The sequence below is a fragment of the Haematobia irritans genome, chromosome 2, assembly GCF_050003625.1.
Source record: "Haematobia irritans isolate KBUSLIRL chromosome 2, ASM5000362v1, whole genome shotgun sequence".
NCBI lineage: Eukaryota > Metazoa > Arthropoda > Insecta > Diptera > Muscidae > Haematobia > Haematobia irritans.
The window spans coordinates 122,796,566-122,822,609 of NC_134398.1; the positions used below are offsets into that span (position 1 = coordinate 122,796,566).

General features: G+C 35.2%; 1 protein-coding gene across 1 annotated transcript; it reads right to left on the minus strand.

Moving 5' to 3' along the window:
- Positions 1-11,848: 11,848 nt before the first annotated feature.
- LOC142225044 (uncharacterized) lies at positions 11,849-15,883 on the minus strand. Its single transcript, XM_075294820.1, has 4 exons — positions 14,108-15,883; positions 13,383-13,947; positions 12,277-13,232; positions 11,849-12,208 (listed from the first exon to the last, which is right to left on the minus strand). Exons 1-4 carry the CDS (start codon positions 15,881-15,883, stop codon positions 11,849-11,851), a joined length of 3,657 nt encoding a protein of 1,218 aa, XP_075150935.1.
- Between the last annotated feature and the right edge of the window lie 10,161 nt (positions 15,884-26,044).

Sequence of the window (26,044 nt, forward strand, 5' to 3'; positions counted from 1 at the left end):
TTTGAATGAAATATAAATTTGATTTTAAGATTGGTTGTACAACTAATCTCATTGCCAATCGGATAACTTCAAATTGCCTCCGACAAAAATGGGTCGACTTCATTCTATGAGCATCACCTTCAATCAAAATTTAAAATTTGTGACTCTAGCAGTAAAATATATGCGTAACTATTAACATGGACCGCTCGTGAGATTATCAAACTAAACAAAAAACTGGAGAAATCTCATTATTGGATAAAAATCGGACGGACATAAATTGTAAAATGAGATTAATGTGGCGTTCTCACCAAGGATGTTTTGGAGTCTGAAATGTTTTCCCTTTATAAGTATTTAAAAACGAGTCGTTTTCCCCATACAAAAAGACTAAGTTCAAAACACAAGTTTTCCTCCAAAACATGCCAATTTTATAATATAACCGCCCCTAATTTGGAATGTGCTCTGACTGAACATACTCTTTTCAAAATATATTTCAAATTATTAAAATAAATTTCATAGAAAAACAAGTGAGTAAAGTAGAAAGTCGGGCGGGGCCGACTATTTCATACCCTAAACCACCCCCAGTGAATTAGTAAACATAAGCATTTGGGGGGTATCATTTGCATAGGTTTGGGAGATGAACCGTATTTCCTTATTTATGAAAATTAAGAAGTATATGTTTATTGCAATTTTATCACAATCTGAACAGAAACGCCTGATATTAAGTTCATTATTGAAACAAGTAAGTAAGGTAGAAAGTCGGGCGGGGCCGACTATATCGTATCATACCCAATACCACCCCTACTGAATTAGTAAACATAATCATTGGTATAGATTTTGGAGATAAGCCGCATTTCCCTATTTATGAACATAAAGGGGTTCATGTCTGATATAAGGAGCTATAGTGGATTTTGCTGAGGAAATCCCTCAATTAGTTGTGGGTAATAAATTCAAATTTGTAAAAATCGGGCAATATTATTATGTAAGAGCTACATGTAAGTCTAAATACGATCGGCTAGTACATCAAAATTTGAAATTTGGGTAACATTGGTTAATAAATAAGAGTATTATGGCAAAATATGGGAGCTATATCTAAATATGAACCAATTTGTATAACATTTTGCAGGTATAATTGATACCACAGAAGATTGCCTTGTGTAAAATTTGAGTACGAACAGTTGACAAATGAGGCCTCTATGGTCAAAAATAAATTTATAAGGGCAACTTTTTCAAAATCGGGTGATACGGTCAAGATTTGGTCAAGGGAAAACGCGTGTAAATCGGTGAAATCGTTTATTTAAAACATCAAATTAAATTTCATTTTCAAGTTCAATTAGTATAAAATTCAGGAAAAATATTCACTTAGGCTTTCGCTTTTCCAAATCCGAATTGCCGGGCCTCACGCTTGACACCTGCCATCAGATTTTGTACAGCCACCTTGTCCACCTTCTTCGCCGCAGAAAGCCAGTTTGCCTTGTAATGCTGTTCGTCCTTAGCAGTTTTTTTGGTCTTCTTTAGGTTCCGCATGACAATAGCCCAGTATTTCTCAATTGGGCGGAGCTCTGGCGTGTTGGGAGGGTTCTTGTCCTTGGGAACCACCTGCACGTTGTTGGCGGCGTACCACTCCATGGCCTTTTTACCGTAATGGCAAGATGCCAAATCCGGCCAAAACAGTACGGAACAACCGTGTTTCTTCAGGAAAGGCAGCAGACGTTTATTCAAACACTCTTTCACGTAAATTTCTTGGTTGACAGTCCCGGAAGCTATGAAAATGCTGCTTTTCAAGCCACAGGTACAGATGTTTTGTACAGCCTCCGGGATCGCGCTGTGGCCGTCGTATTTTGTTTATCATCGCGATTTGGAGTCACTACCTTCTTGTAAGTCGATAGTCCGGCTCGTTTTTTGGCTCGATGCACGGTTGTAGACGGTACACCCAGCTTACTTGCGGCATCTCGGAGAGAGAGGTTAGGGTTTCGCTTGAAACTACCGGCAACTCTCTTTGTCGTCTCAGCGGCTTCCGGTTTTCGATTTCCCCCCGATCCAGACTTCCTGGCTGTCGACAAACGTTCCCCAAACACTTTAATTACATTTGTAACGGTTGATTTGGCAACTTTTAGCGATTTTGCCAGCTTTGCGTGCGAGTAGCTCGGATTTTCGCGATGCGCGAGCAAATTTTTGATACGCTGCTCTTCTTGCTTGGACGGCATTTTGACAACGTAAGAGTGAATTCCAAAATCAAAATAGGAGCAACATTCTACACACACACATCTTCAAAATGAGGGGTGTTCAGGTTTTTTAAATGCAAAATTGAAAGAAATACGTCAAGTTTATATTGACCAAATTTTGACCGTATCACCCTTTATATATGGGAGATATATCTAAATCTGAACCGTTTTGAATTATATTTTGTAGGTTTGGTTGATATTACAGAAGATTACCCTGTGCTAAATTTGAGTAAGATCGGTTCATAAATGAGGTCACTAAAGCAAAAATAAGTTTATTAGGGTAAAGTTTTGAAAATCAGGCGATACATCCACAGTCTCACACAAGTTTACATACGGTTAAAGAATTTATATTTTCTTTAAATAATCAAATTTTAGAAAATATGCATGTATATCCATTGGTTTTAGTAAAATAATTTGAAAAACAAAGTAATTATTAGTTAATTATCAAGAAGATTTTTTTTTGATGTGGGTTATAAACAACAAGAAGAAACATGTTGAGTTAAGAGGTAACCAATTCAGGGATATGTAAACTTGTGTGAGACTGTGTATATATGGGAGTTATATCTAAATCTGAATCGATTTCGATGAAATTTTGCACATTCAGTTAGTACTATAGGGGACTGGATCTTGCCAACTTTGAGTACGATCGGTTAATAAATAAGGGTTTTATGGCCAAGTTTTGCAAAATCGGGCGATACATATATATAGCTAAATCTGAACCGATTTCCATGATATATATATATATATATATATATATATATATATATATATATATATATATATATATATATATATATATATATATATATATATATATATATATATATATATATATATATATATATATATATATATATATATATATATATATATATATATATATATATATATATATATACATATATATATATATATATATATATATATATATATATATATATATATATATATATATATAGCGCTAAATCTGAACCGATTTCCATGATTTTTTGTACATATTATTGGTAATATAGAATATTAGGGCATATAGCTATATTTGGAAAATCGGGCGATACATGTATATGAGAGCTATATCTAAATCTCAACCAATTTCGATGGAATTTTGCAGATTTGGAGGGTGATGGAAAATATTACTTTGTGCCCAATTTGACGACGATGCGCATACATTATATCGGTATATATTTACGCAATGTGACCCCATTTGGTGAAATCGGGCGATATATATGGGAGCTATATCTAAATTTGATCCGATTTCTTTCAAATTCAATAGCGTTCGTCCTTATGCCCACAAAACACCCTGTACCAAATTTCATCAAAATCAGTTAATAATTGCGACCGGAATCCTGCGAACAACAAATACATGGACAGACGGACGGACGGACAGACAGACAAACACCAAGCGCTAGATAGACTCAGGAGGTGATTCTGAGTAGATCGGTATATATTTTGTGGGGTCAAAAATCAATATTTCTGGTAGGCACATTTTTTGGCAGATCCACTATTTGCACCCTGACCACTATTTGCACCCAGAGAATGAATATGATCACCTCAAACATGTTTTAAGAGCAAAATGTTATTTTTGGGTGGTGACCATATAACATGGTTTTCGCAACCACGTTCTTTTCTCGGAAATTATGTAACTGATTGGGTAAGACTGTATAAGATATCCATGAAGTTAAACATAATTTAAGGTAACCGATATAGGAATAATCATAAAAAAAATAATTTTCTAGAAATGTAAATGTTACAAGAGATAGAAATTAACAATTAAACTATAGGTTTACTATCATGATTATGAAAATGTTAAAATTGGTAGAAAAATAATTGCATAAATGAAATGAAATGAAGTGAAAAAAAACAAATTACATTTATATGGTAGAAAAACAAAAACACAATATTCAATAACAAATTAAGGAGACAAAGACTTTCAGGTGATAGCGAAGTGATTAAAATTTATCACAATCATTAGAAAAACTCGGGCAAGGTTGAGGTACAACCAGGACTGTGGAGTCGAGCCAATTTTGCTCGACTCCGACTCCAGCATTTTTCATCAGCTCGACTCCGACTCCGGAGTCGACTCCGGGTAATATAACTAAATCTAATTTTAATACCACTAATTTGTAGTTCTATTGTGGGGGTACCGTAAGTGGATCCATATAAAGTATCGTATTTATTTATTTATGTGTGCAAAAAAGGTCTTAATTTCACATTAGATGCCAATTGAACTCTATTTTCAAATTTAGGGCAATGCTTAATAAATAAAATAATGATATAAATACCCATCATAATACTTTCTCAAATCCTTTAAATTTGTTGCGAGCTATATAAAGGTTTATATTCCCATATGCATGAATTTGAATCTGAATCAATTTAGACAAAATTGTATATACTTCTACAAAATCTATGTACTTAAAATTTAAATCTAACGTTATGGGACGTAACACAATTTTAACAAAAAATAAAAATGCAAAGAAAGTCTAAAGTCGGGCGGGTCAATTATAATATACTCTGCACAACTTTGTATTTAGATCTACATTTTGATAAAATCTCAAATCAGACTTCTACAAAATCTCGGGCAATATTTGGGAAATATTTATAATTGTTTAGACAATTTCGCAAAAATGCATTTATGATTCATTCATTGAAAAATTTTAAAATTTGAGTCATTTCTACAAGTTTCCGACTTAGCATCAGTGAGCATACAATTTTGGAAAAATTTTTGTGTAGTAAATAAAAATCTGCAAAATATTCTACAGAAACAACATTTTGACTAAATTTTCTATAGAAATAAAATTTTGACAAAATTTTTTGTAGAAATAAAATTTTGACCAAATTTTCTAATAAAAAAATCTATTACTATAAAATTTTGGCTAAATTTTCTATAGAAATAAAATTTTGCATAATATTCTATAGAAACAAAATTTTGACTCAATTTTCTATAGAAATAAAATTTTGACTAAATTTTCTATAGCAAACAAGTATATACGGCCGTAAGTTCGGCTAGGCCGAAGCTTATGTACCCTCCACCATGGATTGCGTAGAAACTTCTACTGAAGACTGTCATCCACAATCGAATTACTTGGGTTGCGGTAACTCTTGCCGATGGCAAGGTATCTTACAACTTCCTAAGACCGCAATATATACCACATAGTCCATACGTGGTATATATTAAACTAAAAAGGCCGTATTTATATAATTAAGTTTAAAGTTTCTATAGAAATAAAATTTTGACAACATTTTCTATAGAAGTAAAATTTGGAAAAAATTTTCTATAGAAATAAAATTTGGAAAAAATTTTCTATAGAATAAAATTTTGACAAAATTTTCTATAGAAATAAAATTTGGAAAAAATTTTCTATAGAAATAAAATTATGACAAAATTTTCTATAGAAATAAAATTTTGACAAAATTTTCTATGGAAATAACATTTTGACAATGTTATAAAATAAAATTTTGGTAGATTATTTTTGGCTCGAGTGGCAACCAAGATTATGAACCGATATGGACCAATTTTTGTGTGATTGGGGATCGGCTATCTATAATTATGGACCGATATGGACCAATTTCTGCATGGTTGTTAGAGACCATATACTAACACCATGTACCAAATTTCAGCCGGATCGGACGAAATTTGCTTCTCTTAGAGCAATCGCAAGCCAAATTTGGGGGTCCGTTTATATGGGGGCTATACGTAAAAGTGGACCGATATAGCCCATTTGCAATATTTCGGCAAAATTTTTAACCCGAAATATTGAGGTGGTATTTTTTCTGTGTATGCTTCTGCGAACCCAAACTTACGACTATAAATTTATCATCATCGTAAAACAAATTCTCCTTTTATATGAATGTAACTATATGAGCATGATGAGTACACTGTATATGTACTCATCATGTTTTTCATATGTTCCGATATAAACAAAATGTGTTTCGGGCACAATTTTTAAACACAATATATTTAAGTGCCAACATGTAATGTTCCTAAACTAACACTAAATATTTGGGACACATATGTTAATATGTTAAAATATATTATGTTTGGGGTATGAATGTTTCATAAAAATAATATGTGTGAATGTAAACATATATAAATTTACAAATTTCGAGCAAACATATATATGTTTACAATTTCTGTGAAACGGTTGTATGTTGTTTCGGAAAACTGTTTTATGATAAGGCCAAAAATTTTATATGCTTAAGTCTAAATATTATTTAATTTGAATATTAGAATGAGTATTCGGAGTAAAGAGAATAGACATTCGGAACCAAGAGCATAGAGATTTGAAAAAAAACAGCATGTGTTTTCGCCTTGAGAGGAGAATTTTATGTATGTGGGGACTGTACATTTTTAATAACCCACATTTCGAAGTTTCATTATAAAAATTTAATATAGTATAAATGTCTAAATTGCAAAAAAAAATTGGTTCGGTCGGAGCAGGAATTGAACCCACGACCCTTTGCATGCAAGGCAGACATGCTAACCACTGCTCCACGTGGCCAACAAATGTATGTTTCTTTTAAATAATATTATGTTTGCATGGGCTCGTGGGCGCTGCAAAGTATGCTATATAAATGTAACTTGTAACGATAATTGTCTACTGGTGACTATAACTACTACGTAGCCCAGTGGATAGTGTGTTGGCTTACAAACTGTATGGGCCTCGGTTCGATTCTCCGCCCAGGCGAAACGTAAAATTAAAAAAAAAATTATAAAATTGAATAATTTCTTCAACATTATTTGTATTACAGAAAAAGGTGCCAAGAACTAAAAATTTCGTGGAAGTGAAAATTATGTGAGGGAATGATCACAATCTTCTTTGGGGAAAATTCTTCCAAGAATATAATATTTTTGGGCTCAAAATGCTTCCAAACATATAATATGTTCACATAAAACAAACATATTAATATTTCGGCAGTATCCAATAATATATGTGCTTCCTGCAAAATATGTTTGGAACATATGTTAAAGAAGCGATTTTTTTGAGGGTGTATGGTCTTCTTTAGTATACTACTGGTTAACAATGGGTTAATGTTCGATCTACATTAAATGAAGAGTGGCTAATAATAAATTCGCTTACAATATGCGCTTTTTCGATAACAACAACTTCTTTCTGATGTGTGTTTCATCGATTTTTTGATTAAAGTACAATAAATTTTGTATTCAAACCTCACTTCATATAACAAAAAGAATGTGAAATTAGCATAAATCAACAAAAAAATCAACTGTTCAACATACTCGTAGACTATTGAAGAACGAAGTTTAGAACATTTATGGATGATAAGTGATAGACGATTTCATACAATCGCTCGGATCCACTATAAATACCTAAAGCCTTGAATACTTAAGGCATCAGAAGCAATTAACTTGTACAACAGAGAATACACAAATTTGCATTCCAAGTATTCCAATTCCACGAAAATGTTTAAATTCGTAAGTACTAAAAGCTTATACCAAAAATTATCAATTAAAGAATATTATTCCATGCCTCAAGATCCTGTGTGAAAACAACAAAGAAATTGATTAATCCCTAAACATGTATTTTCTTATAGCTAATTGTCGTCCTCGCTGCTTTGTTTGCTGTAGCTACGGCTAGCCCAGCACCTGTACCCGGACCAGCCCCAGCTCCTCTTCCAAGAGCTGCTCCTGAACCTCGTCCCTCACCACAATTTTACTATGGATCTCCTTATGCCTATAGTGGTTATTATGGTTCCCCATATGCCTACTATGGCTAAAATCCACAAAAAAGTTCAATAGTTTGACGCAGACCTCCACACTATGGGAAACTTAAATTTTAAATAGAAGACCGGATAACTTAGGACTACGCATTTGCTGGAATCTCTAAAAACTAGAATTTACATACATACATTTTTATTGGAATTAATACTTATTGTTTTACAATTAATAAACATTCTTGCAACAATAACTCATTCGTAATTTGTTTAAAATTTTCGGAGGATAAAAATCAAAAACAATAGAAAAGTGAGATGGAAAACAGCTGCAGTAGGATTGCCAATATCCAGGACTTTACCCTCCGCATATTCCGGGATTTGTCAGGACAAACAAAAACAGTCACATTTGAGTTTCAGTTTCATATAAAATTTGTATTTTATCGTGATAAAGTCCATCATTGCCTACAGACTGGAACATCCTAGAAGGAATACGATCACCCCAAACATATTTCAAGAATGTCATTTCTTGACGCTAAAAATGGAACAATTTTGTAGCAAAATTTTTATTTTTCTCAGATACATAAGGCCATTCGCCCAAACGGAATCATGTACAGTCAGGCGTGTACAGGTTTGTATTTTTCCCAATATTCATATTCGTTCTCTGTGTGTATTGGAGCCTCTGAGACTCTCTCCCAAGGTGACCTCGAAGATTATATCAAACGGAATAATTTTTGTAAATTTTGTTGTTTCTTGAGAGTCGAAAGCCTTTGCTGGCGTATTACTATCGGGATATATTTTCGAGATCCATTTCACTTGGCAATCTTTTGTGCAGCTTTTCGATACTGCGAATTTGGTTATCGAAATGGACCTTGAATTTTGAATTTGACATTTTGGTACTTCTTGCACTAAATACTGTCATTGATTTGATACCATCGCAGTTGGCAATTAAGAGTCTATATTAGTGGTGGGGCTAAAATCGAACTTAGAAATGTTGGTTCGGAATGCAGCCTTGAATAAAATTGGACATTTACGGCAAACTAATTATTATAATTTCTAAAATTAAATTTTAAACGTCAACTTCAATTCAACTTAGATTTTTTATACCCACCACCATAGAATGGTGATGGGGGTATAATAAGTTTGTCATTCCGTTTGTGACACATCGAAATATCGATTTCCGACTATATAAAGTATATATATTTTTGATCAGGGAGAAATTCTAAGACGATATAACGATGTCCGTCTGTCTATATGTCTGTCTGTCTGTTGTAATCACGCTACAGTCTTCAATAATGAAGCAATCGTGCTGAAATTTTGCACAAAGTCGTCTTTTGTCTGCAGGCAGGTCAAGTTCGAAGATGGGCTATATCGGTCCAGGTTTTTATATAGTCCCCATATAAACCGACCTCCCGATTTGGGGTCTTGGGCTTATAGAAATCGTAGTTTTTATCCAATTTGCCTGAAATTTGAAATCTAGAGTTATTTTATGACCATAAAGAGGTGTGCCAAAAAATGGTGAGTATCGGTCCATGTTTTGGTATAGCCCCCATATAGACCGATCTCCCGATTTTACTTCTTGGGCTTATAGAAACCGCAGTTTTTATTCAATTTACTTGAAATTGGAAATCTAGAGGTATTGTAGGACCACAAATACGTGTGTTTTTATCTGATTTGCCTGAATTTGTAAATATTCTCATATTTTAGGCTCACAAAAACGTGTATCGGATTAAGTTTTTATCGGTCCATTTGATAATGCCTCCATATAGACCGACTTCACTTCTTGAGGGTGTAGAAGGCGCACTGATCATGAAAATTGCTTGAAACTCAATGTAAAATTTCCAGATTTTACTTCCACAGATTTAAGATTTTAAATTAAGACGTTATTTTATAATTTTCTTACACACTTACAAGAGATGTTAATAATTCCTCTAAAACTCAAACAAAAATGGTTCTTATAAATCCAGAATCTGATATAGTCCTCATAGGTGAAATCTTTAAATTTATCTTCGGGAAGTGACCTCAAGTCCTCAAGCCCTCCTTAAATTTCAAAGGAAACCCTAATATTTGGTTCATGGTGGTGGGTATTTAAGATTCGGCCCGGCCGAACTTAGTGCTGTATATACTTGTTTATATATATTTTTTAACATATCATGATACGAAAGACAATAGCTCCGTTCAAGAACCCAATATTTTTTGATAATTATCACACATTTTTACTGGGAGTCGTTCGTTTACACCAAATACCCAGCAAAAGAGAGCCGAAGAGAGACTACATTTGACAGTTACCAGATAGAGAAATTGCAAGTTTTTGCTAGAGATTTTTTCCCCAGCTGGGATACGTTGCCAGCTGGTTATTGATAGCAACCAAAGCACCAGTACAATGTATATGTTCCGCAACTACAATTGGAAGTTTAAAAAATAGGATTTGTTTTCTCTTTTTAATGTTTTAGAAACTTAAATTTTGAATATGCAAATTGTTACTGGATGTCGTTCGCGAACTTTCCAGTAATTTTAAGCAAAGAGAGTAAAGTGCACTCTTATTCTCTTGCTAGTTTTTACTGGATATTTTTTACTGGAAAAGTACGCGAACAGACCTAATGATGGTAAATTGATTTGTGTTTGTTAGTGATGAGCTTGAATCAAGTGGAACAAAATCTGACAGTCAAATGTGCATTTAAAATGTACGAAAATCTGAAAGGGAAAATATCTTTGAATTTTGATTTCAAATATATTCCTTAAGCAATTGAATTTACGGGATTTTTTGTAAATAGTGCGAAAGATTCGGGACACTCCCTGGAGACGAAATACCAGGTGGATCCCGGCCATCTGACAAGCCTAAGCTGCTAAGATTATAAAACAAATGACAGAGTTCGATATATACTCGTCATTTACGATTTTTTGTTTCACAAATTAAAGTAAGGATCAGAAGATATTAGTGTAAGAAAATGGCATAGAAAAATCAAACAAAGGTTTCTCATATTTAATTGCTCAAAAAATTAACATATCTTTCATTTATTTCATGAAAAAATATGATGTCAGCCAAATTTCCATCTGCATCATCTATTGTTTTTTGATAAAATACTAAAACTAAAACAATTTATAGGCTGAAGAGGAGAAAAAGAAGGGAATTCGAAGAGTGTTTGGGCGGCTTTGCTTATAGCCTAGTACTAAGTTCGCCTTTTCGCACGGAACTGCATTATAAAACAGTAAATTTAAATAGCACTCTGTTTAGCAAGAGAAAAAGCTAACAACATGTTGCGGCAACATTGTCAACATTGCCTAGCACATTATTATAAATGAGAATCAGATGGTCCTGTAAACAATTACTATTCATTTTTTTTTTGCTGTGTGCGTCAATTGGGTTTATGAAAAAGCAGTTAAATCAATATATAACAATGAGCAAAATCAATTTCATAACAAAAAACAAACAACTTAAACTGCGCGATGAGGATAAATAGATGTTAATAAGAGCTACCAAAAACAATAAGGCAGATAAAAATCGTTGTAACCGGAATGCAGGCAGACAAACGTGGTCGGCCTTTGCCAAGGATTTGTATTTTAAACAGAGGAGGATTGCAAAATTAGCTGGGGAAGCATTAAAGACAGTCAACGCTATTTTAGGCGTGTTGAGCCTATAAGCTTTTTTATAGGCTTTTTTAAAAATCCAAAAAATGAAACCAATTTTTTTACAATACTTGATCACAATCGATCACTTTATTGCGACGACAAAAATCAAAGTAAAAGCTAGCAATCTCTCTACGCAAAAAATAAGTTACAAAATACATCATTATTATTTCTCATTATCTCTTTAGGCTGAACCGCTAGAATTTTGGCATGCAAATTTTATGACCCTTTGCGTGTTGTTGTTGTTAAGAAAAAAATGCAAGTGCATTGCAAGGGTAAACATTCGTGTGCTACATACATATTTTTGCAAGAGAGACGTTTGTATGTTTCGCAATGCTATGCTGCTGAGAATGCTGCTACTGAGTTTCGTCTGCTTGCACAATGGGTTGGCCTGAACATCCTCCCCCCGTTGGAATGCTGTGCATTGCAACAAAGTTGTCATCAATGGGTAACAGTGCCAATTTCGTTACAGATCTTCGAATTATGCCATTAAGAGTTTTTATTAGCGCTACACGAACTACACCATCTCCTCCAGATACCACATCCACCACTCGACCTAAAAGCCATTTTAGTGGCGGTATATTATAAGAACCATGTTTCCAATAGAAATATTTTTTTGATTTGATATCCACTTTGTCCGTTCTTGCAGTAATGCTAGATATGAGGAACTCCATTTCTTCCAAAATATCTGTTGCATATAACAGACTCTTTGCCACCTGGTCAATCGACAGACATTCAAGTCAGTTACATCAGGTTCCGAAAATGTGATAAGTGGGGCTCCTACTAAAAAGTGTCCAGGTGTCAGCACTTCCAAATCGTTAGGGTCCTCAGAAATTTGGCACAATGGCCTGGAATTTAATACGGCGCATATCTCGCATGCTAGAGTTCGCAATTCATCAAATGTGAGCACAGATTGGCCCACTGTGCGGTAAAAGTGATATTTGGCTGATTTTACGGCAGCCTCCCAAAGGCCGCCGAAATGCGGCGATCTTGGTGGAATAAACTTCCAATTAATTTCATCAGCTAGACATTGTTTTTCGATTTCCTTAATGTTGTTTTGCTCGAAGAATAGTTGTCGAAGTTCTTTCAATTCATTTTTGGCCCCCACAAAATTAGTGGCATTATCTGACCATATAGTTTTTGGTTTGCCTCTAATTGATATAAACCGCCTTAACGAAGCTAAGAATGATGAGGTGGATAAATCGGCTACCACCTCCATATGTGTCGCCTTTGTTGAAAAACATATAAATATGCAGATGTAGCATTTCAAAGGTGACCGATTTCTTATCCCGGACTTGTAATAAAAAGGCCCACAAAAATCAATGCCTGTCACGAAGAAAGCTCTTGATGGCTGGACTCTGTCATGGGGCAAACTGCCCATTACATGCTCTGTAATTTTGGGCTTACGGCGAAAACATTTGATGCATTTACTAGCGATAATACTAATGGTTTTTCTGCCTCCTAAAGGCCAATATTGTTGGCGAATATTTGCTAAAAGACATTGCGGTCCTGCGTGCAATAATTTTTCATGGTAGTACATTACCATAGAAGTTGTTAGTGGGTGCTGTTTGGGAACAATTATAGGGTGTTGAGCATCGAAGTTAAGATACGAATTTTGCAAACGTCCGCCAACTCTAATTAAACCGTCAGAATCCATAAACGGCGCAAGTGAATACAATTTACTAGATGGGGGAACATTTTTATTACATTTTAATGCTTTATATTCAGCTGCAAAGTTGACTAATTGAATATTTCGAAATAAAATTTTAGTTCCCATTTTTAATTCATAATCAGTTAAATTTGTAGAAGATTTGAGTTTTACGATATTTATAAAACGAAATACGTATGCAAAAATTCGTTGAATTTTATGGAATGAGTTATGAAATTTACAAGTCATAGCAAAATCTCTCATTGTCGAAGAAATTAGGGCGGCACGACGACGCTCAGGCAAATCTGAGATAAAATTTGTTATCTTTGGCCAGTGTTCCACACTTTTGTTCAAGAAAGCAGGCCCGTTTTTCCATAACTCACAATTCACAAGCTCTTCTGGGCTAGATCCTCTTGATAAAATATCCGCTGGATTTTGAGCGGTTGGTACATGATGCCACGACATTGTTTGTGTTAGGGTTTGAATTCGACTTACTCTGTTGCTTACAAACACGTTATAGTTTGACGACTCATCTCGCAGCCACGACAAAACCACCATAGAATCGGACCAGCAGTGACATTCGTATTTGTTGCCGATTACACCCGAAACCTCATCCAAAATTTCTGCTAGAAGTAATGCTGCTGATAGTTCCAACTTTGGTACTGTTAAAACCTTTAACGGAGCCACTCTAGATTTGGAGCAGATCAAACTCACTCGAACTTCCCCTTTATACTCTGATCTAATGTAAATACAAACTCCATAAGCAGAGACTAGCGTCACAAAAAGCATGTATTTGTACCGTCGAATCTGGAAGTAGTAGAAATCGTGGAAATTCAAATAAATGGACAAGTGAAAATTTTGAAATATATTTCAACCATGCACAATGTAAATCTTGGGGTAAACTTTCGTCCCAATCCAGCTTACGCTTCCATAAACTTTGCATGAAAATTTTTGCCTTTGTAGTTACAGGCCCAATAAGGCCTAGAGGATCATACAAGCGGGCTATTGATGACAAGACAGTACGTTTGGAGATATTCTTTGATTCCATAACATGCGAAAGGGAAAAAAGGAATTTGTCCAATTTTGGATCCCATACGAGACCAAGCGTCTTAGTTACATCTGTGCCATCGTGGAATTGCAAAAATGTTTCTCGATCACTTTGGCAAACGTCTTGCAAAACCGTTTCATCATTGGAAATCCACTTACGTATTTGTAAGTTTCCACGTTTCAAGATAGCAGTGACTTCTCTTCTAATTTTGACCACTTCCTCAATAGAATCACCTCCAGAAATTAAATCATCGACATAGAAATCCCTAGTAACCACAGTGGCACCAATAGGATACGATTCTCTTTCGTCATACGATAATTGGTGCATTGCCCGAATGGCTAGAAAAGCGGCTGGTTTGGTGCCATAAGTCACTGTATTTAGTTTATAAATTTTGATTTCTTCATCAGAACTATTCCTCCATAATATACACTGAAGACAGTCGTCAGGCGAGTTAATGCGAATACAACGATACATTTTGCAAATGTCACCACATAATGCAATTTTAAAAAATCGAAATCGTAATGATGTATCAAATAATTTGGCTTGAATGGTAGGGCCCGAATGTAACGTGTCGTTTAGAGAGAGGCCTGTTGTGGTTTTTGCAGACCCGTCAAATACCACTCTGAGTTTAGTGCTAGTACTCTCTTCTTTGTGGACACAGTGATGAGGGAGAAAACAGGTTTTGATATGCTTTGGGATATCTGTAACGAGAGTCATATGTTTAAGTTCGGCATACTCACTCATAAAGTCAACGTATTTCTTCTTTACATCTGGCAACTTGTTTAGCTTTCTCTCAAGATTTAAAAAACGACGGAGAGCACAAGAGTATGAATCACCTAGCTCATTGAAGTTTAATTTTCTCGGCAACGAAACAGAGTATTCTCCAGAGGGCAATCGAATTGTATTTTTAATAAAATGTTGTTCACAATATGCATCGTCCGAATTGGGATGTGAATTGTTTCCATAATTTTGCTCAACTTCCCAGAAACTTTTCATAATATGAGCCAATGATTGGGTTTCGCCTTTCGAAAGGCCCTTTGACGATGCGGCCAGTGAACATCCGTTTGATTTAGATACGCATCCACCAGATACAACCCATCCTAGACGAGTTTTTTGAAAGATTGTCGAGTTATTTTTGCAACGAATTTGACCCACACTCATGAGGTCAAAAAATAGACCAGCACCAATAAGAAGGTCTATTCGGCCCCTTTCATAAAAATTTGCGTCCGCTAACTTGATATTATTAGGGATCTCAAAGGTACTTACATCGATATCTCGATTTGGTTGATACTCTGTTATAGAAGGTATGATGACAGCAACAAAAGAGACACAGTAATCACTGTGACAAGATTTTATCAAAACTTCTGTGGTCTTGTCGGCTGTGATATTGCCTTCACCAATACCTGATATTGCGATGTTTGCATTTTTCATATTTAGCTGTGCTTGATTCACAAAGCGTGTTGTCATAAAATTGAGTTGTGAAGCTGAATCTAAAATAGCACGGCAAGGTACAAAATTGCCATATTTGTTTTTCACCAAAACGATAGCTGTGGCCAATAGAATATTTGAACCATCATTAAATTCTATATTTGAAGGTGATGGATTCAACGAAACGAGAGAAGATTGAGACGTCACTTGATTTGGTTGCGAGAGAGGTGGTGATAATTGTGAGGTTGTTGGCTGTTGGGGTGGCATGTTGTCTATTTGGCTGGTGGTAGTTTGGGAGCTCAAATTATTTTCGATATGGAGTAATGAGTGGTGTTTCATGTGGCATGTACGACATGGTCCGAATTTGCATTTCTGTAGCCTGTGGCCTTTTCTCAAACAATTAAGACACAAGTTCAACCTTTTGACTTCTTTGAAGCGTAATGTTGGGTGTAGGTTTGTAAATCTTGAACAACTTGAAATATAATGATCATCAGTTTCACAATATGTACAAAAAACCGATTTAGAGCCAGAAGCTATTAAAACATTTCGACCATGCATGGGAGGTTTCTTATTCGAATGCTGATTTGATGCTGTAGATTTCATGGAACTTTCGAGATTCTCAAGCATTCGAGATCTTCCATAGAGTTCCAAGTCGGTAATTTGTCGTTTTGTAACCCTTCCTCCCATTTAGTCTGCGTTTGATGATCAAGTTTTGATACGACAATATTTATAAGCAAGCCATCAGCCAATTGCTCCTTAGTGCATACGGTTTCAAGAGCTCGAACATGAGCATTAAGTTTATCGCTCAGCTGGTGAAGACTTACTGCAGACCCTTTATCAGCTATCTTGAGACCAAAAATATCCTTAATATGACTCTGAATAAGAAGCAACTTATTATCAAAGCGATTTTTGAGTAATTCAAGGGCCTTATTGTAATTAGAATCAATCGGCTCTAGAGACGATATGGTATCCAACGCAGCTCCTACTAATAGTGAACGTAAATGTTGAAACTTCTCTATATTGGTCAGGTCCAGATCGTTATCAATGACAGTGGTAAACATGGAGAAAAAATTTGGCCAATCCGTATACGAACCATTAAAAGCGGGAATTTTCAATTCTGGTAATCTAGTTTTACGTATGGTTCGGGGCTCTTCCATAGAAAACTGACGAAACGTCGATGATTGGGGAGAAATTCGAGCATGGTTACTGCCATCAATTTTTCGCTTTAACTTAGCCTTTACCTCAAAATATGACGCCATAAAATTTGATCGGATACTTTCATCTAAATTGTCACCATGAGCTTCTTCCAAGGTTGATATGGAGCCTTCGAAACTGGCGTTTAAACTTTCGATGTAGTCAAGGCGAACGGAGAGATCGGCTTCATCCAAAGATTGTAGTTCCTCGTTGGTTAAACGCTTGTTAATTTTATCCAGTTGCTTACCAATCAAGTCAACCTTTTTGAAACATTGCGAAAAATCGGAGCCCTCATGGTTGGAATTATTCACTGCTGATGATGATGATGTGTTGTTATCAGGCATTTTGTTTTTTTCAAATTTATTTGGCGAAACTTCCAAAATTCTTTTGTAATTACGCAACAGATTATGCGGTAATTTTTTTTGTTGAACAAGTTTATATTTTTTGGCTTTAAATCCAACAAAATAAATTTATTTTAACACCCGAATTGGTATTAAAAATAACGAAAATACGTGATTTCTAGTGATCACGTCGGGGTCACCAAATGTTGAGCCTATAAGCTTTTTTATAGGCTTTTTTAAAAATCCAAAAAATGAAACCAATTTTTTTACAATACTTGATCACAATCGATCACTTTATTGCGACGACAAAAATCAAAGTAAAAGCTAGCAATCTCTCTACGCAAAAAATAAGTTACAAAATACATCATTATTATTTCTCATTATCTCTTTAGGCTGAACCGCTAGAATTTTGGCATGCAAATTTTATGACCCTTTGCGTGTTGTTGTTGTTAAGAAAAAAATGCAAGTGCATTGCAAGGGTAAACATTCGTGTGCTACATACATATTTTTGCAAGAGAGACGTTTGTATGTTTCGCAATGCTATGCTGCTGAGAATGCTGCTACTGAGTTTCGTCTGCTTGCACAATGGGTTGGCCTGAACAAGGCGAAACACACAAAAATCCGGAAGTGCCTGTAATCTTGAACTGCATAATTGGTGAGACAAGATTGGACTAAGCCCTAGGTTAGGTTAAGGGCAGCCCTGTGAATTCTCAGAGGAATTTGATTTTTTGTTAAAGTCGTCAGAAATGCGAACGTAAATACAAATTCTCATTATTTACAGAACGCAGCCATCACAAATTTTGCCAATGGTTGATGCTGATTTCGAATCACAATGTTTGCTCAGAATTAAGCAAATCTTCAAACTGGATATACATACACTTAGAAAACAAAAAGTTGCACATAAATTATAATATATTAAAGTATAATATAATACTTACATCGTTCATGAATCTTCCTTTGGAGTATTTATCTCATAGATATGGACATATTGGATATCGTGCTGGCGAAATTTCGGCCGCAGTATGTGCAAATGCCGCCTAACAAAGTGAGAAGTAATGTTCTAACAAATGTTGGCATTAAATATACTCAGACAGTCAACCTGCAACAAAATCGTTGGACTCTGTGTTCTTTAACTCGAAAAGACCATCAACTGCCGCAAATCTTTCAATGATATGACTGAGCAGTACAATGAGTTTGCAGGGGAACTATAATATGGTGCTATTTATCTCGCTACCTGCAAGCTCATACTGCGTGAGTAGGTTGTTATGGGAGAATTGCAAGGGTTGCAACGACACTAAGCAAATATGACCCCATCTAAACATATTTGTATATACCGCACACTAGATATCTTAGTGTTTTCAAGATGTCAGATGTAACTCCTAATATCTGCTATAACGGTCACTGCCTGATAGGTGTTTTACCAAAACTACTTGGACAGAAGAAAATAATCGAGAAGGTTTAAACTAAAAGTGCCCATATGTAATATGTACTTTTAGTTAATGTGGTATCACAGAGGACTGATTAGTTTTAATGAGCCTGAAAATAAATCGCAGTGCCACTTTAACCTAACCTATCTATCTATATGTATAAAATCCGAGTTATGTTTGTTGATGTTTCTTGTGTATGCTCGGAAAAGGCTGAACGGATATATTTGATATTTTAAAGAACGTACCTCATTTGTTAATATCTGGCCGACTTTTTGATTAGTGGACCAAAGTTTTCTGATTTGCTTCACATTTTCAGAATTGGTTAACGTTGGCGTCTAAACGAAGAGCCGCTACATTTTGTCGATATTTGGTCGGGGAGGTGTCTTGCCCTTTGTCCCACTTGTTTTTTAAGTAAATTGAAAAGATCCAATTTACTTGAAATTTACAGAGAACGTTGACAAAGATCCGGCACTTCATTTTTCGATATTTGGACACGGAAGGGGAACGTCCCTTTGCCAAACATTTTGAAACTTGGAAAAAAGTTCCCCTATTTTCTTGAAATTTCAGTGAAATTTACTGTTATCTCAATCAGAAAGGCACAGCGAAGCGGTTAATTAGCAATAAAAGAGGTGGCAAATTGGCTGAGAAGTAATGGTGCGACAAATGTTGACATAAATATATACTCAGACAATAAAATATCTGGACTCTGTGTTCCTTAAAGCCTAGTACTAAGACCATATATGCGAAAAATGTTTAGCAACATCAATTATTCCGCAGCGAACTGGCAAAATTGTGAATAGTGTGTCCAACTAACTTCAACCAATATAAAACAGCTAATATGATATAAAAAGCGTCATTTTGCTATTTGATATTGTTATATTGACATTACTTACAATATATGTTCGCGATTGATAATACAACGTAAACCAAGTTTAATAAATCAATAAAAAGTAAGTAATAATAGAAATGGACATCGATATTATTGCAGCTGCATGTTTGGCGGCAAAACAGGTATTCAGCATTGCAAATGCTGCGGCTGAAATTTCTTCAAGATCTTCGATATGTCCATATCTAAGAGATAGATCCTCCAAGGGAAGATTCACGAAAGATGTAAGTATTATATTATACTTTATGTTTCACTTTTTGTTTTCTAAATGTATGTTTTGAAGTTTGAAGAGCAAAAGTTCAACGAAAATTTCCACATGGACCGAAATGCATTCCTTGAGTTGTTTGCAAAAGTCGAAGGATTACTTCAGCCAAAGAAAAAAACTCGCCCAAAGGATGCTATTACTCCAAAAGAGAAGTTGGCCGTTGTCCTGGAGTACGTCACTATAATATAAGTTATTATTTTTTAAAATTCCAGTAAAATGTACTTTTAGGTATTTGGCATGTGGTACACATCAACGGCATGTTGCATCCATATATCGGATAAGTAAACAACATTTATGACATCTTATTGGAAAAGTATGTGATGCAATATGTAAAGCTCTCAGTGATGAGATACCCCCACTTACCAAGGAAGAACTATCTCGAAATGCCGCTTCGTTCTCAAAGTGGAATTTCCGAACTGCCTTGGTGCCATAGACGGAAAGCACGTAGCTTTAAAGTGCCCACCCAATTCAGGAAGCCTCTTCCACAACTATAAGGTAAGATGGTAAATTTCGATTTTAAATAAAAGAGAGTTCTTAGATTTCGGGTGATTAGTTTTATATACTATTAACTATATCTATATTTCAGGGTCTCTTGTTGGTTTTTGCTGACGGAGACTATCGTTTCATCTATGTTGATATCGGTGCTTATGGAAGCGAAGGCGACGCTAATGATTTTTATAACAACACCTTGGGATGTGCAATTCGGAACAATATGCTCAATTTTCCTGATGATATGGCAGAAAACCCCAAAATACCTTGTGTTTCCGTTGCCGATGACACATTCCCGCTGCACCACAGAATAATGAAACCATACAAACCTCTGAAAGGAATGGTTCTAACTGATAATCAGCAGATTTTTAATTACCGACTAATCCGTAGTCGACGATGCATAGAAAATGCATTTGGATTAATGTGTTCTGTTTTTTATTGCTTGGCTCGAACAATGTTTTGTAGCCCAGAGAGAGCTAAGAAAATTATAAATGCTTGCGTTCACCTACATAATTATCTTATTAGCACCAGAAAGATTAAATATTGTCCCCCGAAGTACGTAGACACAGAAAGTGAATTTGGAGAAATTATTCCTGGTGAATTTCGAAATAATTTGAGACAAGATTCACTTTTTTTATTAGAAATATCGATCACTCAAAGTGGAAGATACCCTTCTTCGGGGCGGTTAGTGCGAGAGATGATTTCAGGCTTTGGAAACTCAGATGAGGGCTCGGTACCTTGGCAGCGAAAATCAGCATTTCTTAATTAAGCTATGTATACATTTCAAATGATAGTCAAAGATGTATGTTTTTTTTTGCTCTAATGGAAATTTATGATAGAATTATAAGGTAAAATGTAAAATAACTTAAAAAATTCATTTTTATGCCGAAATAAATGCATACATTTAATTTTCCTACAGAAACTAAATACATACATTTTTAAAAAATAACAAGTATATACGGCCGCAAGTTCGGCCAGGCCGAATCTTATGTACCCACCACCATGGATTGCGTAGAAACTTCTATGAAAGACTGTCATCCACAATCGAATTACTTGGGTTGTGGTCTCTTAAAACTTCTTATTCCTGCATGGTTGTTGGATACCATATACTAACATCACGTACCAAATTTCAACCGAATGCGAAGAAAAATCGGGGGATCGGTTTACATGGGGGCTATATATATTTATGGACCGATGTGGACCAATTTTTGCATGGTTGTTAGAGACCATAACTGACACCATGTACCAAATTTCAGCCGGATCGGATGAAATTTGCTTCTCTTAGGGGCCTCGCAAGCCAAATCGGGGCATCGGTTTATATGGGGGCTATATATAATTATGGACCGATGTGGACCAATTTTTGCATGGTTGTTAGAGACCATATACTAACACCATGTACCAAATTTCAGCCGGATCGGATGAAATTTGCTTCTCTTAGAGGCCTCGCAAGCCAAATCGGGGGATCGGTTTATATGGGGGCTATATATAATTATGGACCGATGTGGACCAATTTTTGCATGGTTGTTAGAGACCATATACTGACACCATCTACCAAATTTCAGCCGGATCGGATGAAATTTGCTTCTCTTAGGGGCCTCGCAAGCCAAATCGGGGGATCGGTTTATATGGGGGATATATATTATTATGGACCGATGTGGACCAATTTTTGCATGGTTGTTAGAGACTATATACTAACACCATGTACCAAATTTCAGCCGGATCGGATGAAATTTGCTTCTCTTAGAGGCCTCGCAAGCCAAATTTTGGGGTCCGTTTATATGGGGGCTATACGTAAAAGTGGACCGATATGGCCCATTTGCAATACCATCCGACCTACATCAATAACAACTACTTGTGGCAAGTTTCAAGTCGATAGCTTGTTTCGTTCGGAAGTTAGCGTGATTTCAACAGACGGACGGACGGACGGACATGCTCAGATCGACTCAGAATTTCACCACGACACAGAATATATATACTTTATGGGGTCTTAGAGCAATATTTCGATGTGTTACAAACGGAATGACAAAGTTAATATACCCCCCATCCTATGGTGGTGGGTATAAAAATAAACACAAAACAATTCATATATAACTACCTTCGCTCTAATGGAAGATTGAATTATAAGATAAAATGAGATCAAAATATGTTCCATTTGGCATCTAGTCATAATAGCATCTATAAAACAAGTATTTCAGTCATATTTTTTTAGTAGGTATTAAGTTTGGCCTGCAAATTTTTTATATCATAAAGTAAAACAAGTATATACGGCCGTAAGTTCGGCCAGGCCGAATCTTATGTACCCTCCACCATGGATTGCGTAGAAACTTCTACGAAAGACTGTCATCCACCAATTTCAACTCACATGGTTATTAAATATCATATGCTACCACCACGTACCAAATTTCAACCTGATCGGATGAATTTGCTTCTCCAAAAGGCACCGGAAGTCAAATCTGGGGATCGGTTTATATGGGAGCTATATATTATTATGGACTGATAGGAACCAATTCCTGCATGGTTGTTGGATACCCTATACTAACATCACGTACCAAATTTCAACCGAATGGGAAGAATTTTGCTCTTCCAAGGTGATCGGTTTATATGGGGGATATATATTATTATGGACCGATGTGGACCAATTTTTGCATGGGTGTTTGAGGCCATATATTAACATCACGTACCAAATTTCAACTGAATCAGATGAATTTTGGTCTTCTAAGAGGCTCCGGAGGTCAAATCTGGTGAACGGTTTATATGGGGGCTATATATAATTATGGACCGATATGGACCAATTTTTGCATGGCTGTCAGAGACCATATACTAACACCATGTACCAAATTTCAGCCGGATCGGATGAAATTTGCTTCTCTTAAGCCAAATCGGGGGATCGGTTTATATGGGGGCTATATATAATTATGGACCGATATGGACCAATTTTTGCATGGTTGTTAGAGACCATATACTAACACGATGTACCAAATTTCAGCCGGATCGGATAAAAATTGTTTCTCTTAGAGGCTCTGCAAGCCAAATCGGGGGATTGGTTTATATGGGGGCTATATATAATTATGGACCCATATGGACCAATTTTTGTATGGTTGTTAGAGACCATATACTAACACCATGTACCAAATTTCAGCCGGATCGGATAAAAATTGTTTCTCTTAGAGACTCTGCAAGCCAAATCGGGGGATCGGTTTATATGGGGGCTATATATAATTATGGACCGATATGGACGAATTTTTGCATGGTTGTTAGAGACCATATGCTAACACCATGTACCAAATTTCAGCCGGATCGGATGAAATTTGCTTCCCTTAGAGGCCTCGCAAGCCAAATTTGGGGGTCCGTTTATATGGGGGCTATACGAAAAAGTGGACCGATATGGCCCATTTGCAATACCATCCGACCTACATCAATAACAACTACTTGTGTCAAGTTTCAAGTCGATAGCTTGTTTCGTTCGGAAGTTAGCGTGATTTCAACAGACGGACGGACGGACGGACATGCTCAGATCGACTCAGAATTTCACCACGACCCAGAATATATATACTTTATGGGGTCTTAGAGCAATATTTCGATGTGTTACAAACGGAATGACAAAGTTAATATACCCCCCATCCTATGGTGGAGGGTATAAAAAATCTTAAAATTTAATCAGATAGTTCTTCTATATAAGTCTCATTAAGTTGATGTTCTGTAAGTTTATCATTAGCGATTTCCAATAGATGGCCGCAGATTCGGGCGCCAATTCTTGAAAAATAGACCCCATATACACCCATAAAAAAATTATGACCATACAGGCTCAAATCAATACCGTACGTTATTGATAGTTAGCCAACCCCGTATGGTACAATATCAATACCGAACGGTACAGGCGGTAGACACAACGCATGAAAGTAACATACGGTATTATGAAAATACCAAAATGGTATTAAAAATAATACCTAAGCGGTATTAATATTTATACCATTAAAATATTGATGTATAAACAGTGTGGTATTACCAAATAATATCAAAACGGTATTGAGTTTAATACAAACCCGGTATTTATTGTTATAATACATATTAGTTCAATAAAACACACGTAACAATTACTTTTCCTTTAATACATTTGTAAAATACATTGTACATACACTTCACCACTTTTTTCATGCAAAATTATTCTTTGAATTTTATGTCCCATCACAGGCTCTGTATGCCTCAGTGCAGATATAGTTTCCATAGTAACTGTCAAACTAAAAATTGTAATTTTTTAAATTATAATTTAAATTTATAATTGTCCTTTTTGTGATTTGTAATTTATTATTACTTGGAGTCGACAATTTCATATTTAAAAAAAATATGTATCAGGCATATCATGGATGCCTGTTGTTAAATCACATTGAAAGTCTTTTGAAGGCCCAACTGGAACTGGTGAGAGGACTAAAAAAAAACAAAACGCCAAAAAGAAGACTTTTTATCCATAAAAAAACCTATACTAGCGAGTCGTCGACGATGACAGGTAAGATATGCAAGGGGAGGTCCCCCTCTCCATAAGGACCCATCAGTTACCCCATATTAATTTCATAACCCCACCGCATATACTCTGTAAATCTATGAAAGTTTCAAGTAAATCTGTTCAGCCGTTTCGGAGCCAACTCGGAACATACAAACAAACAATCAAACAAATAAACAAACATAATTTAATATTTTATGTTTTATTTTTTGTTTTAAAGATTTACCCATTGACCACAACACCACCACCACGACGACAGGTAAGATATGTGACAATGGTTATATATATAATATTAATATTTTATGTTTTATTTTTTTTTTTAAGATTTACCCATTGACAACACCACCGCCACCACCACCAATACTAGTAGCGAGACGACGACGACAGGTAAGATATGTGACAATGGTTATATATACACTGAAAAAACAGTGAACCCTTTTCCATTGCAAAATGAACTAAACTGTAGTAATATTGACCATGATTTAGCCCTTAAGATTTTTTTCAACTTGTCTAGTTTATAATTCTCTTAAATTTTAGTTCATCTATAACATTGTAGTTTAGTTCATTTTTACAACACCATAAGATTTATATACACCTACGAAGTTAAAAAGTCAGTATTATTTTGGTTTACTTGCTTATTTTGTGGGAAACCCGATAATAAAAATTGGTTAACAGTCTCTTTAAAATGTCGACTACTAGACTATTTTTAAATCAATCATTCCACAGTATAGAGAAATTAAATAATTAAAGGAACAACAAACCGTTTTACTATTATGGGAATTTTCATACATTAAAATTAAACTATCTTTAAGCAAAAGTACTTTATTATAAAAACTTATGATGAAAGTTCTTAATACAATGTTTTTTGTGAATAAAAATTATGACCACATGGAAAAGAGAGTAGTTCATTTGAACCCGCTGTTTGGACATTTTGACTTATCCTTTTTTTATTCATCGTAGGTAATTTTTTCACATATCTTGCTGGAAAAAAATGGAAGCAATAATGAAATATAATTTTTTAATCCTTCATTTTAGCTTGTAACTTACCATATTTAGGGGCATTTTATCAAATGGTGTAAGGAATTCAACTTTTCTTTGGAGAACGTATCTCATAAAATTTGTACCTGAAACAATTAGAGAAATAATGAAGTATTCTATATAAACTCATAAAACTGTGTTGTTATCGATGTGAAGGATATAATAAAATAAATATTCTAGTTGAAAGAAAGACAAAGTTTTAATATAAAACTTACCAATTCTCTATTAAATTGTACGCTGAGGGGAAATATAAAAAGTTGTCCAAATTTATTTGGGTTACTCTGAAATTA

Excerpts from the sequence above, each read along its gene's own strand:
- LOC142225044 (XM_075294820.1), bottom strand. The coding sequence starts at position 15,883 with ATGCCACCCCAACAGCCAACAACCTCACAATTATCACCACCTCTCTCG. Across the intron at positions 13,233-13,382 it reads GAGAGATTTTGCTATGACTT|TCAACTTTGCAGCTGAATAT; the intron begins GTAAATTTCATA and ends ATATTCAATTAG. Across the intron at positions 12,209-12,276 it reads TGACACCTGGACACTTTTTA|GTGGCAAAGAGTCTGTTATA; the intron begins GTAGGAGCCCCA and ends TCGATTGACCAG.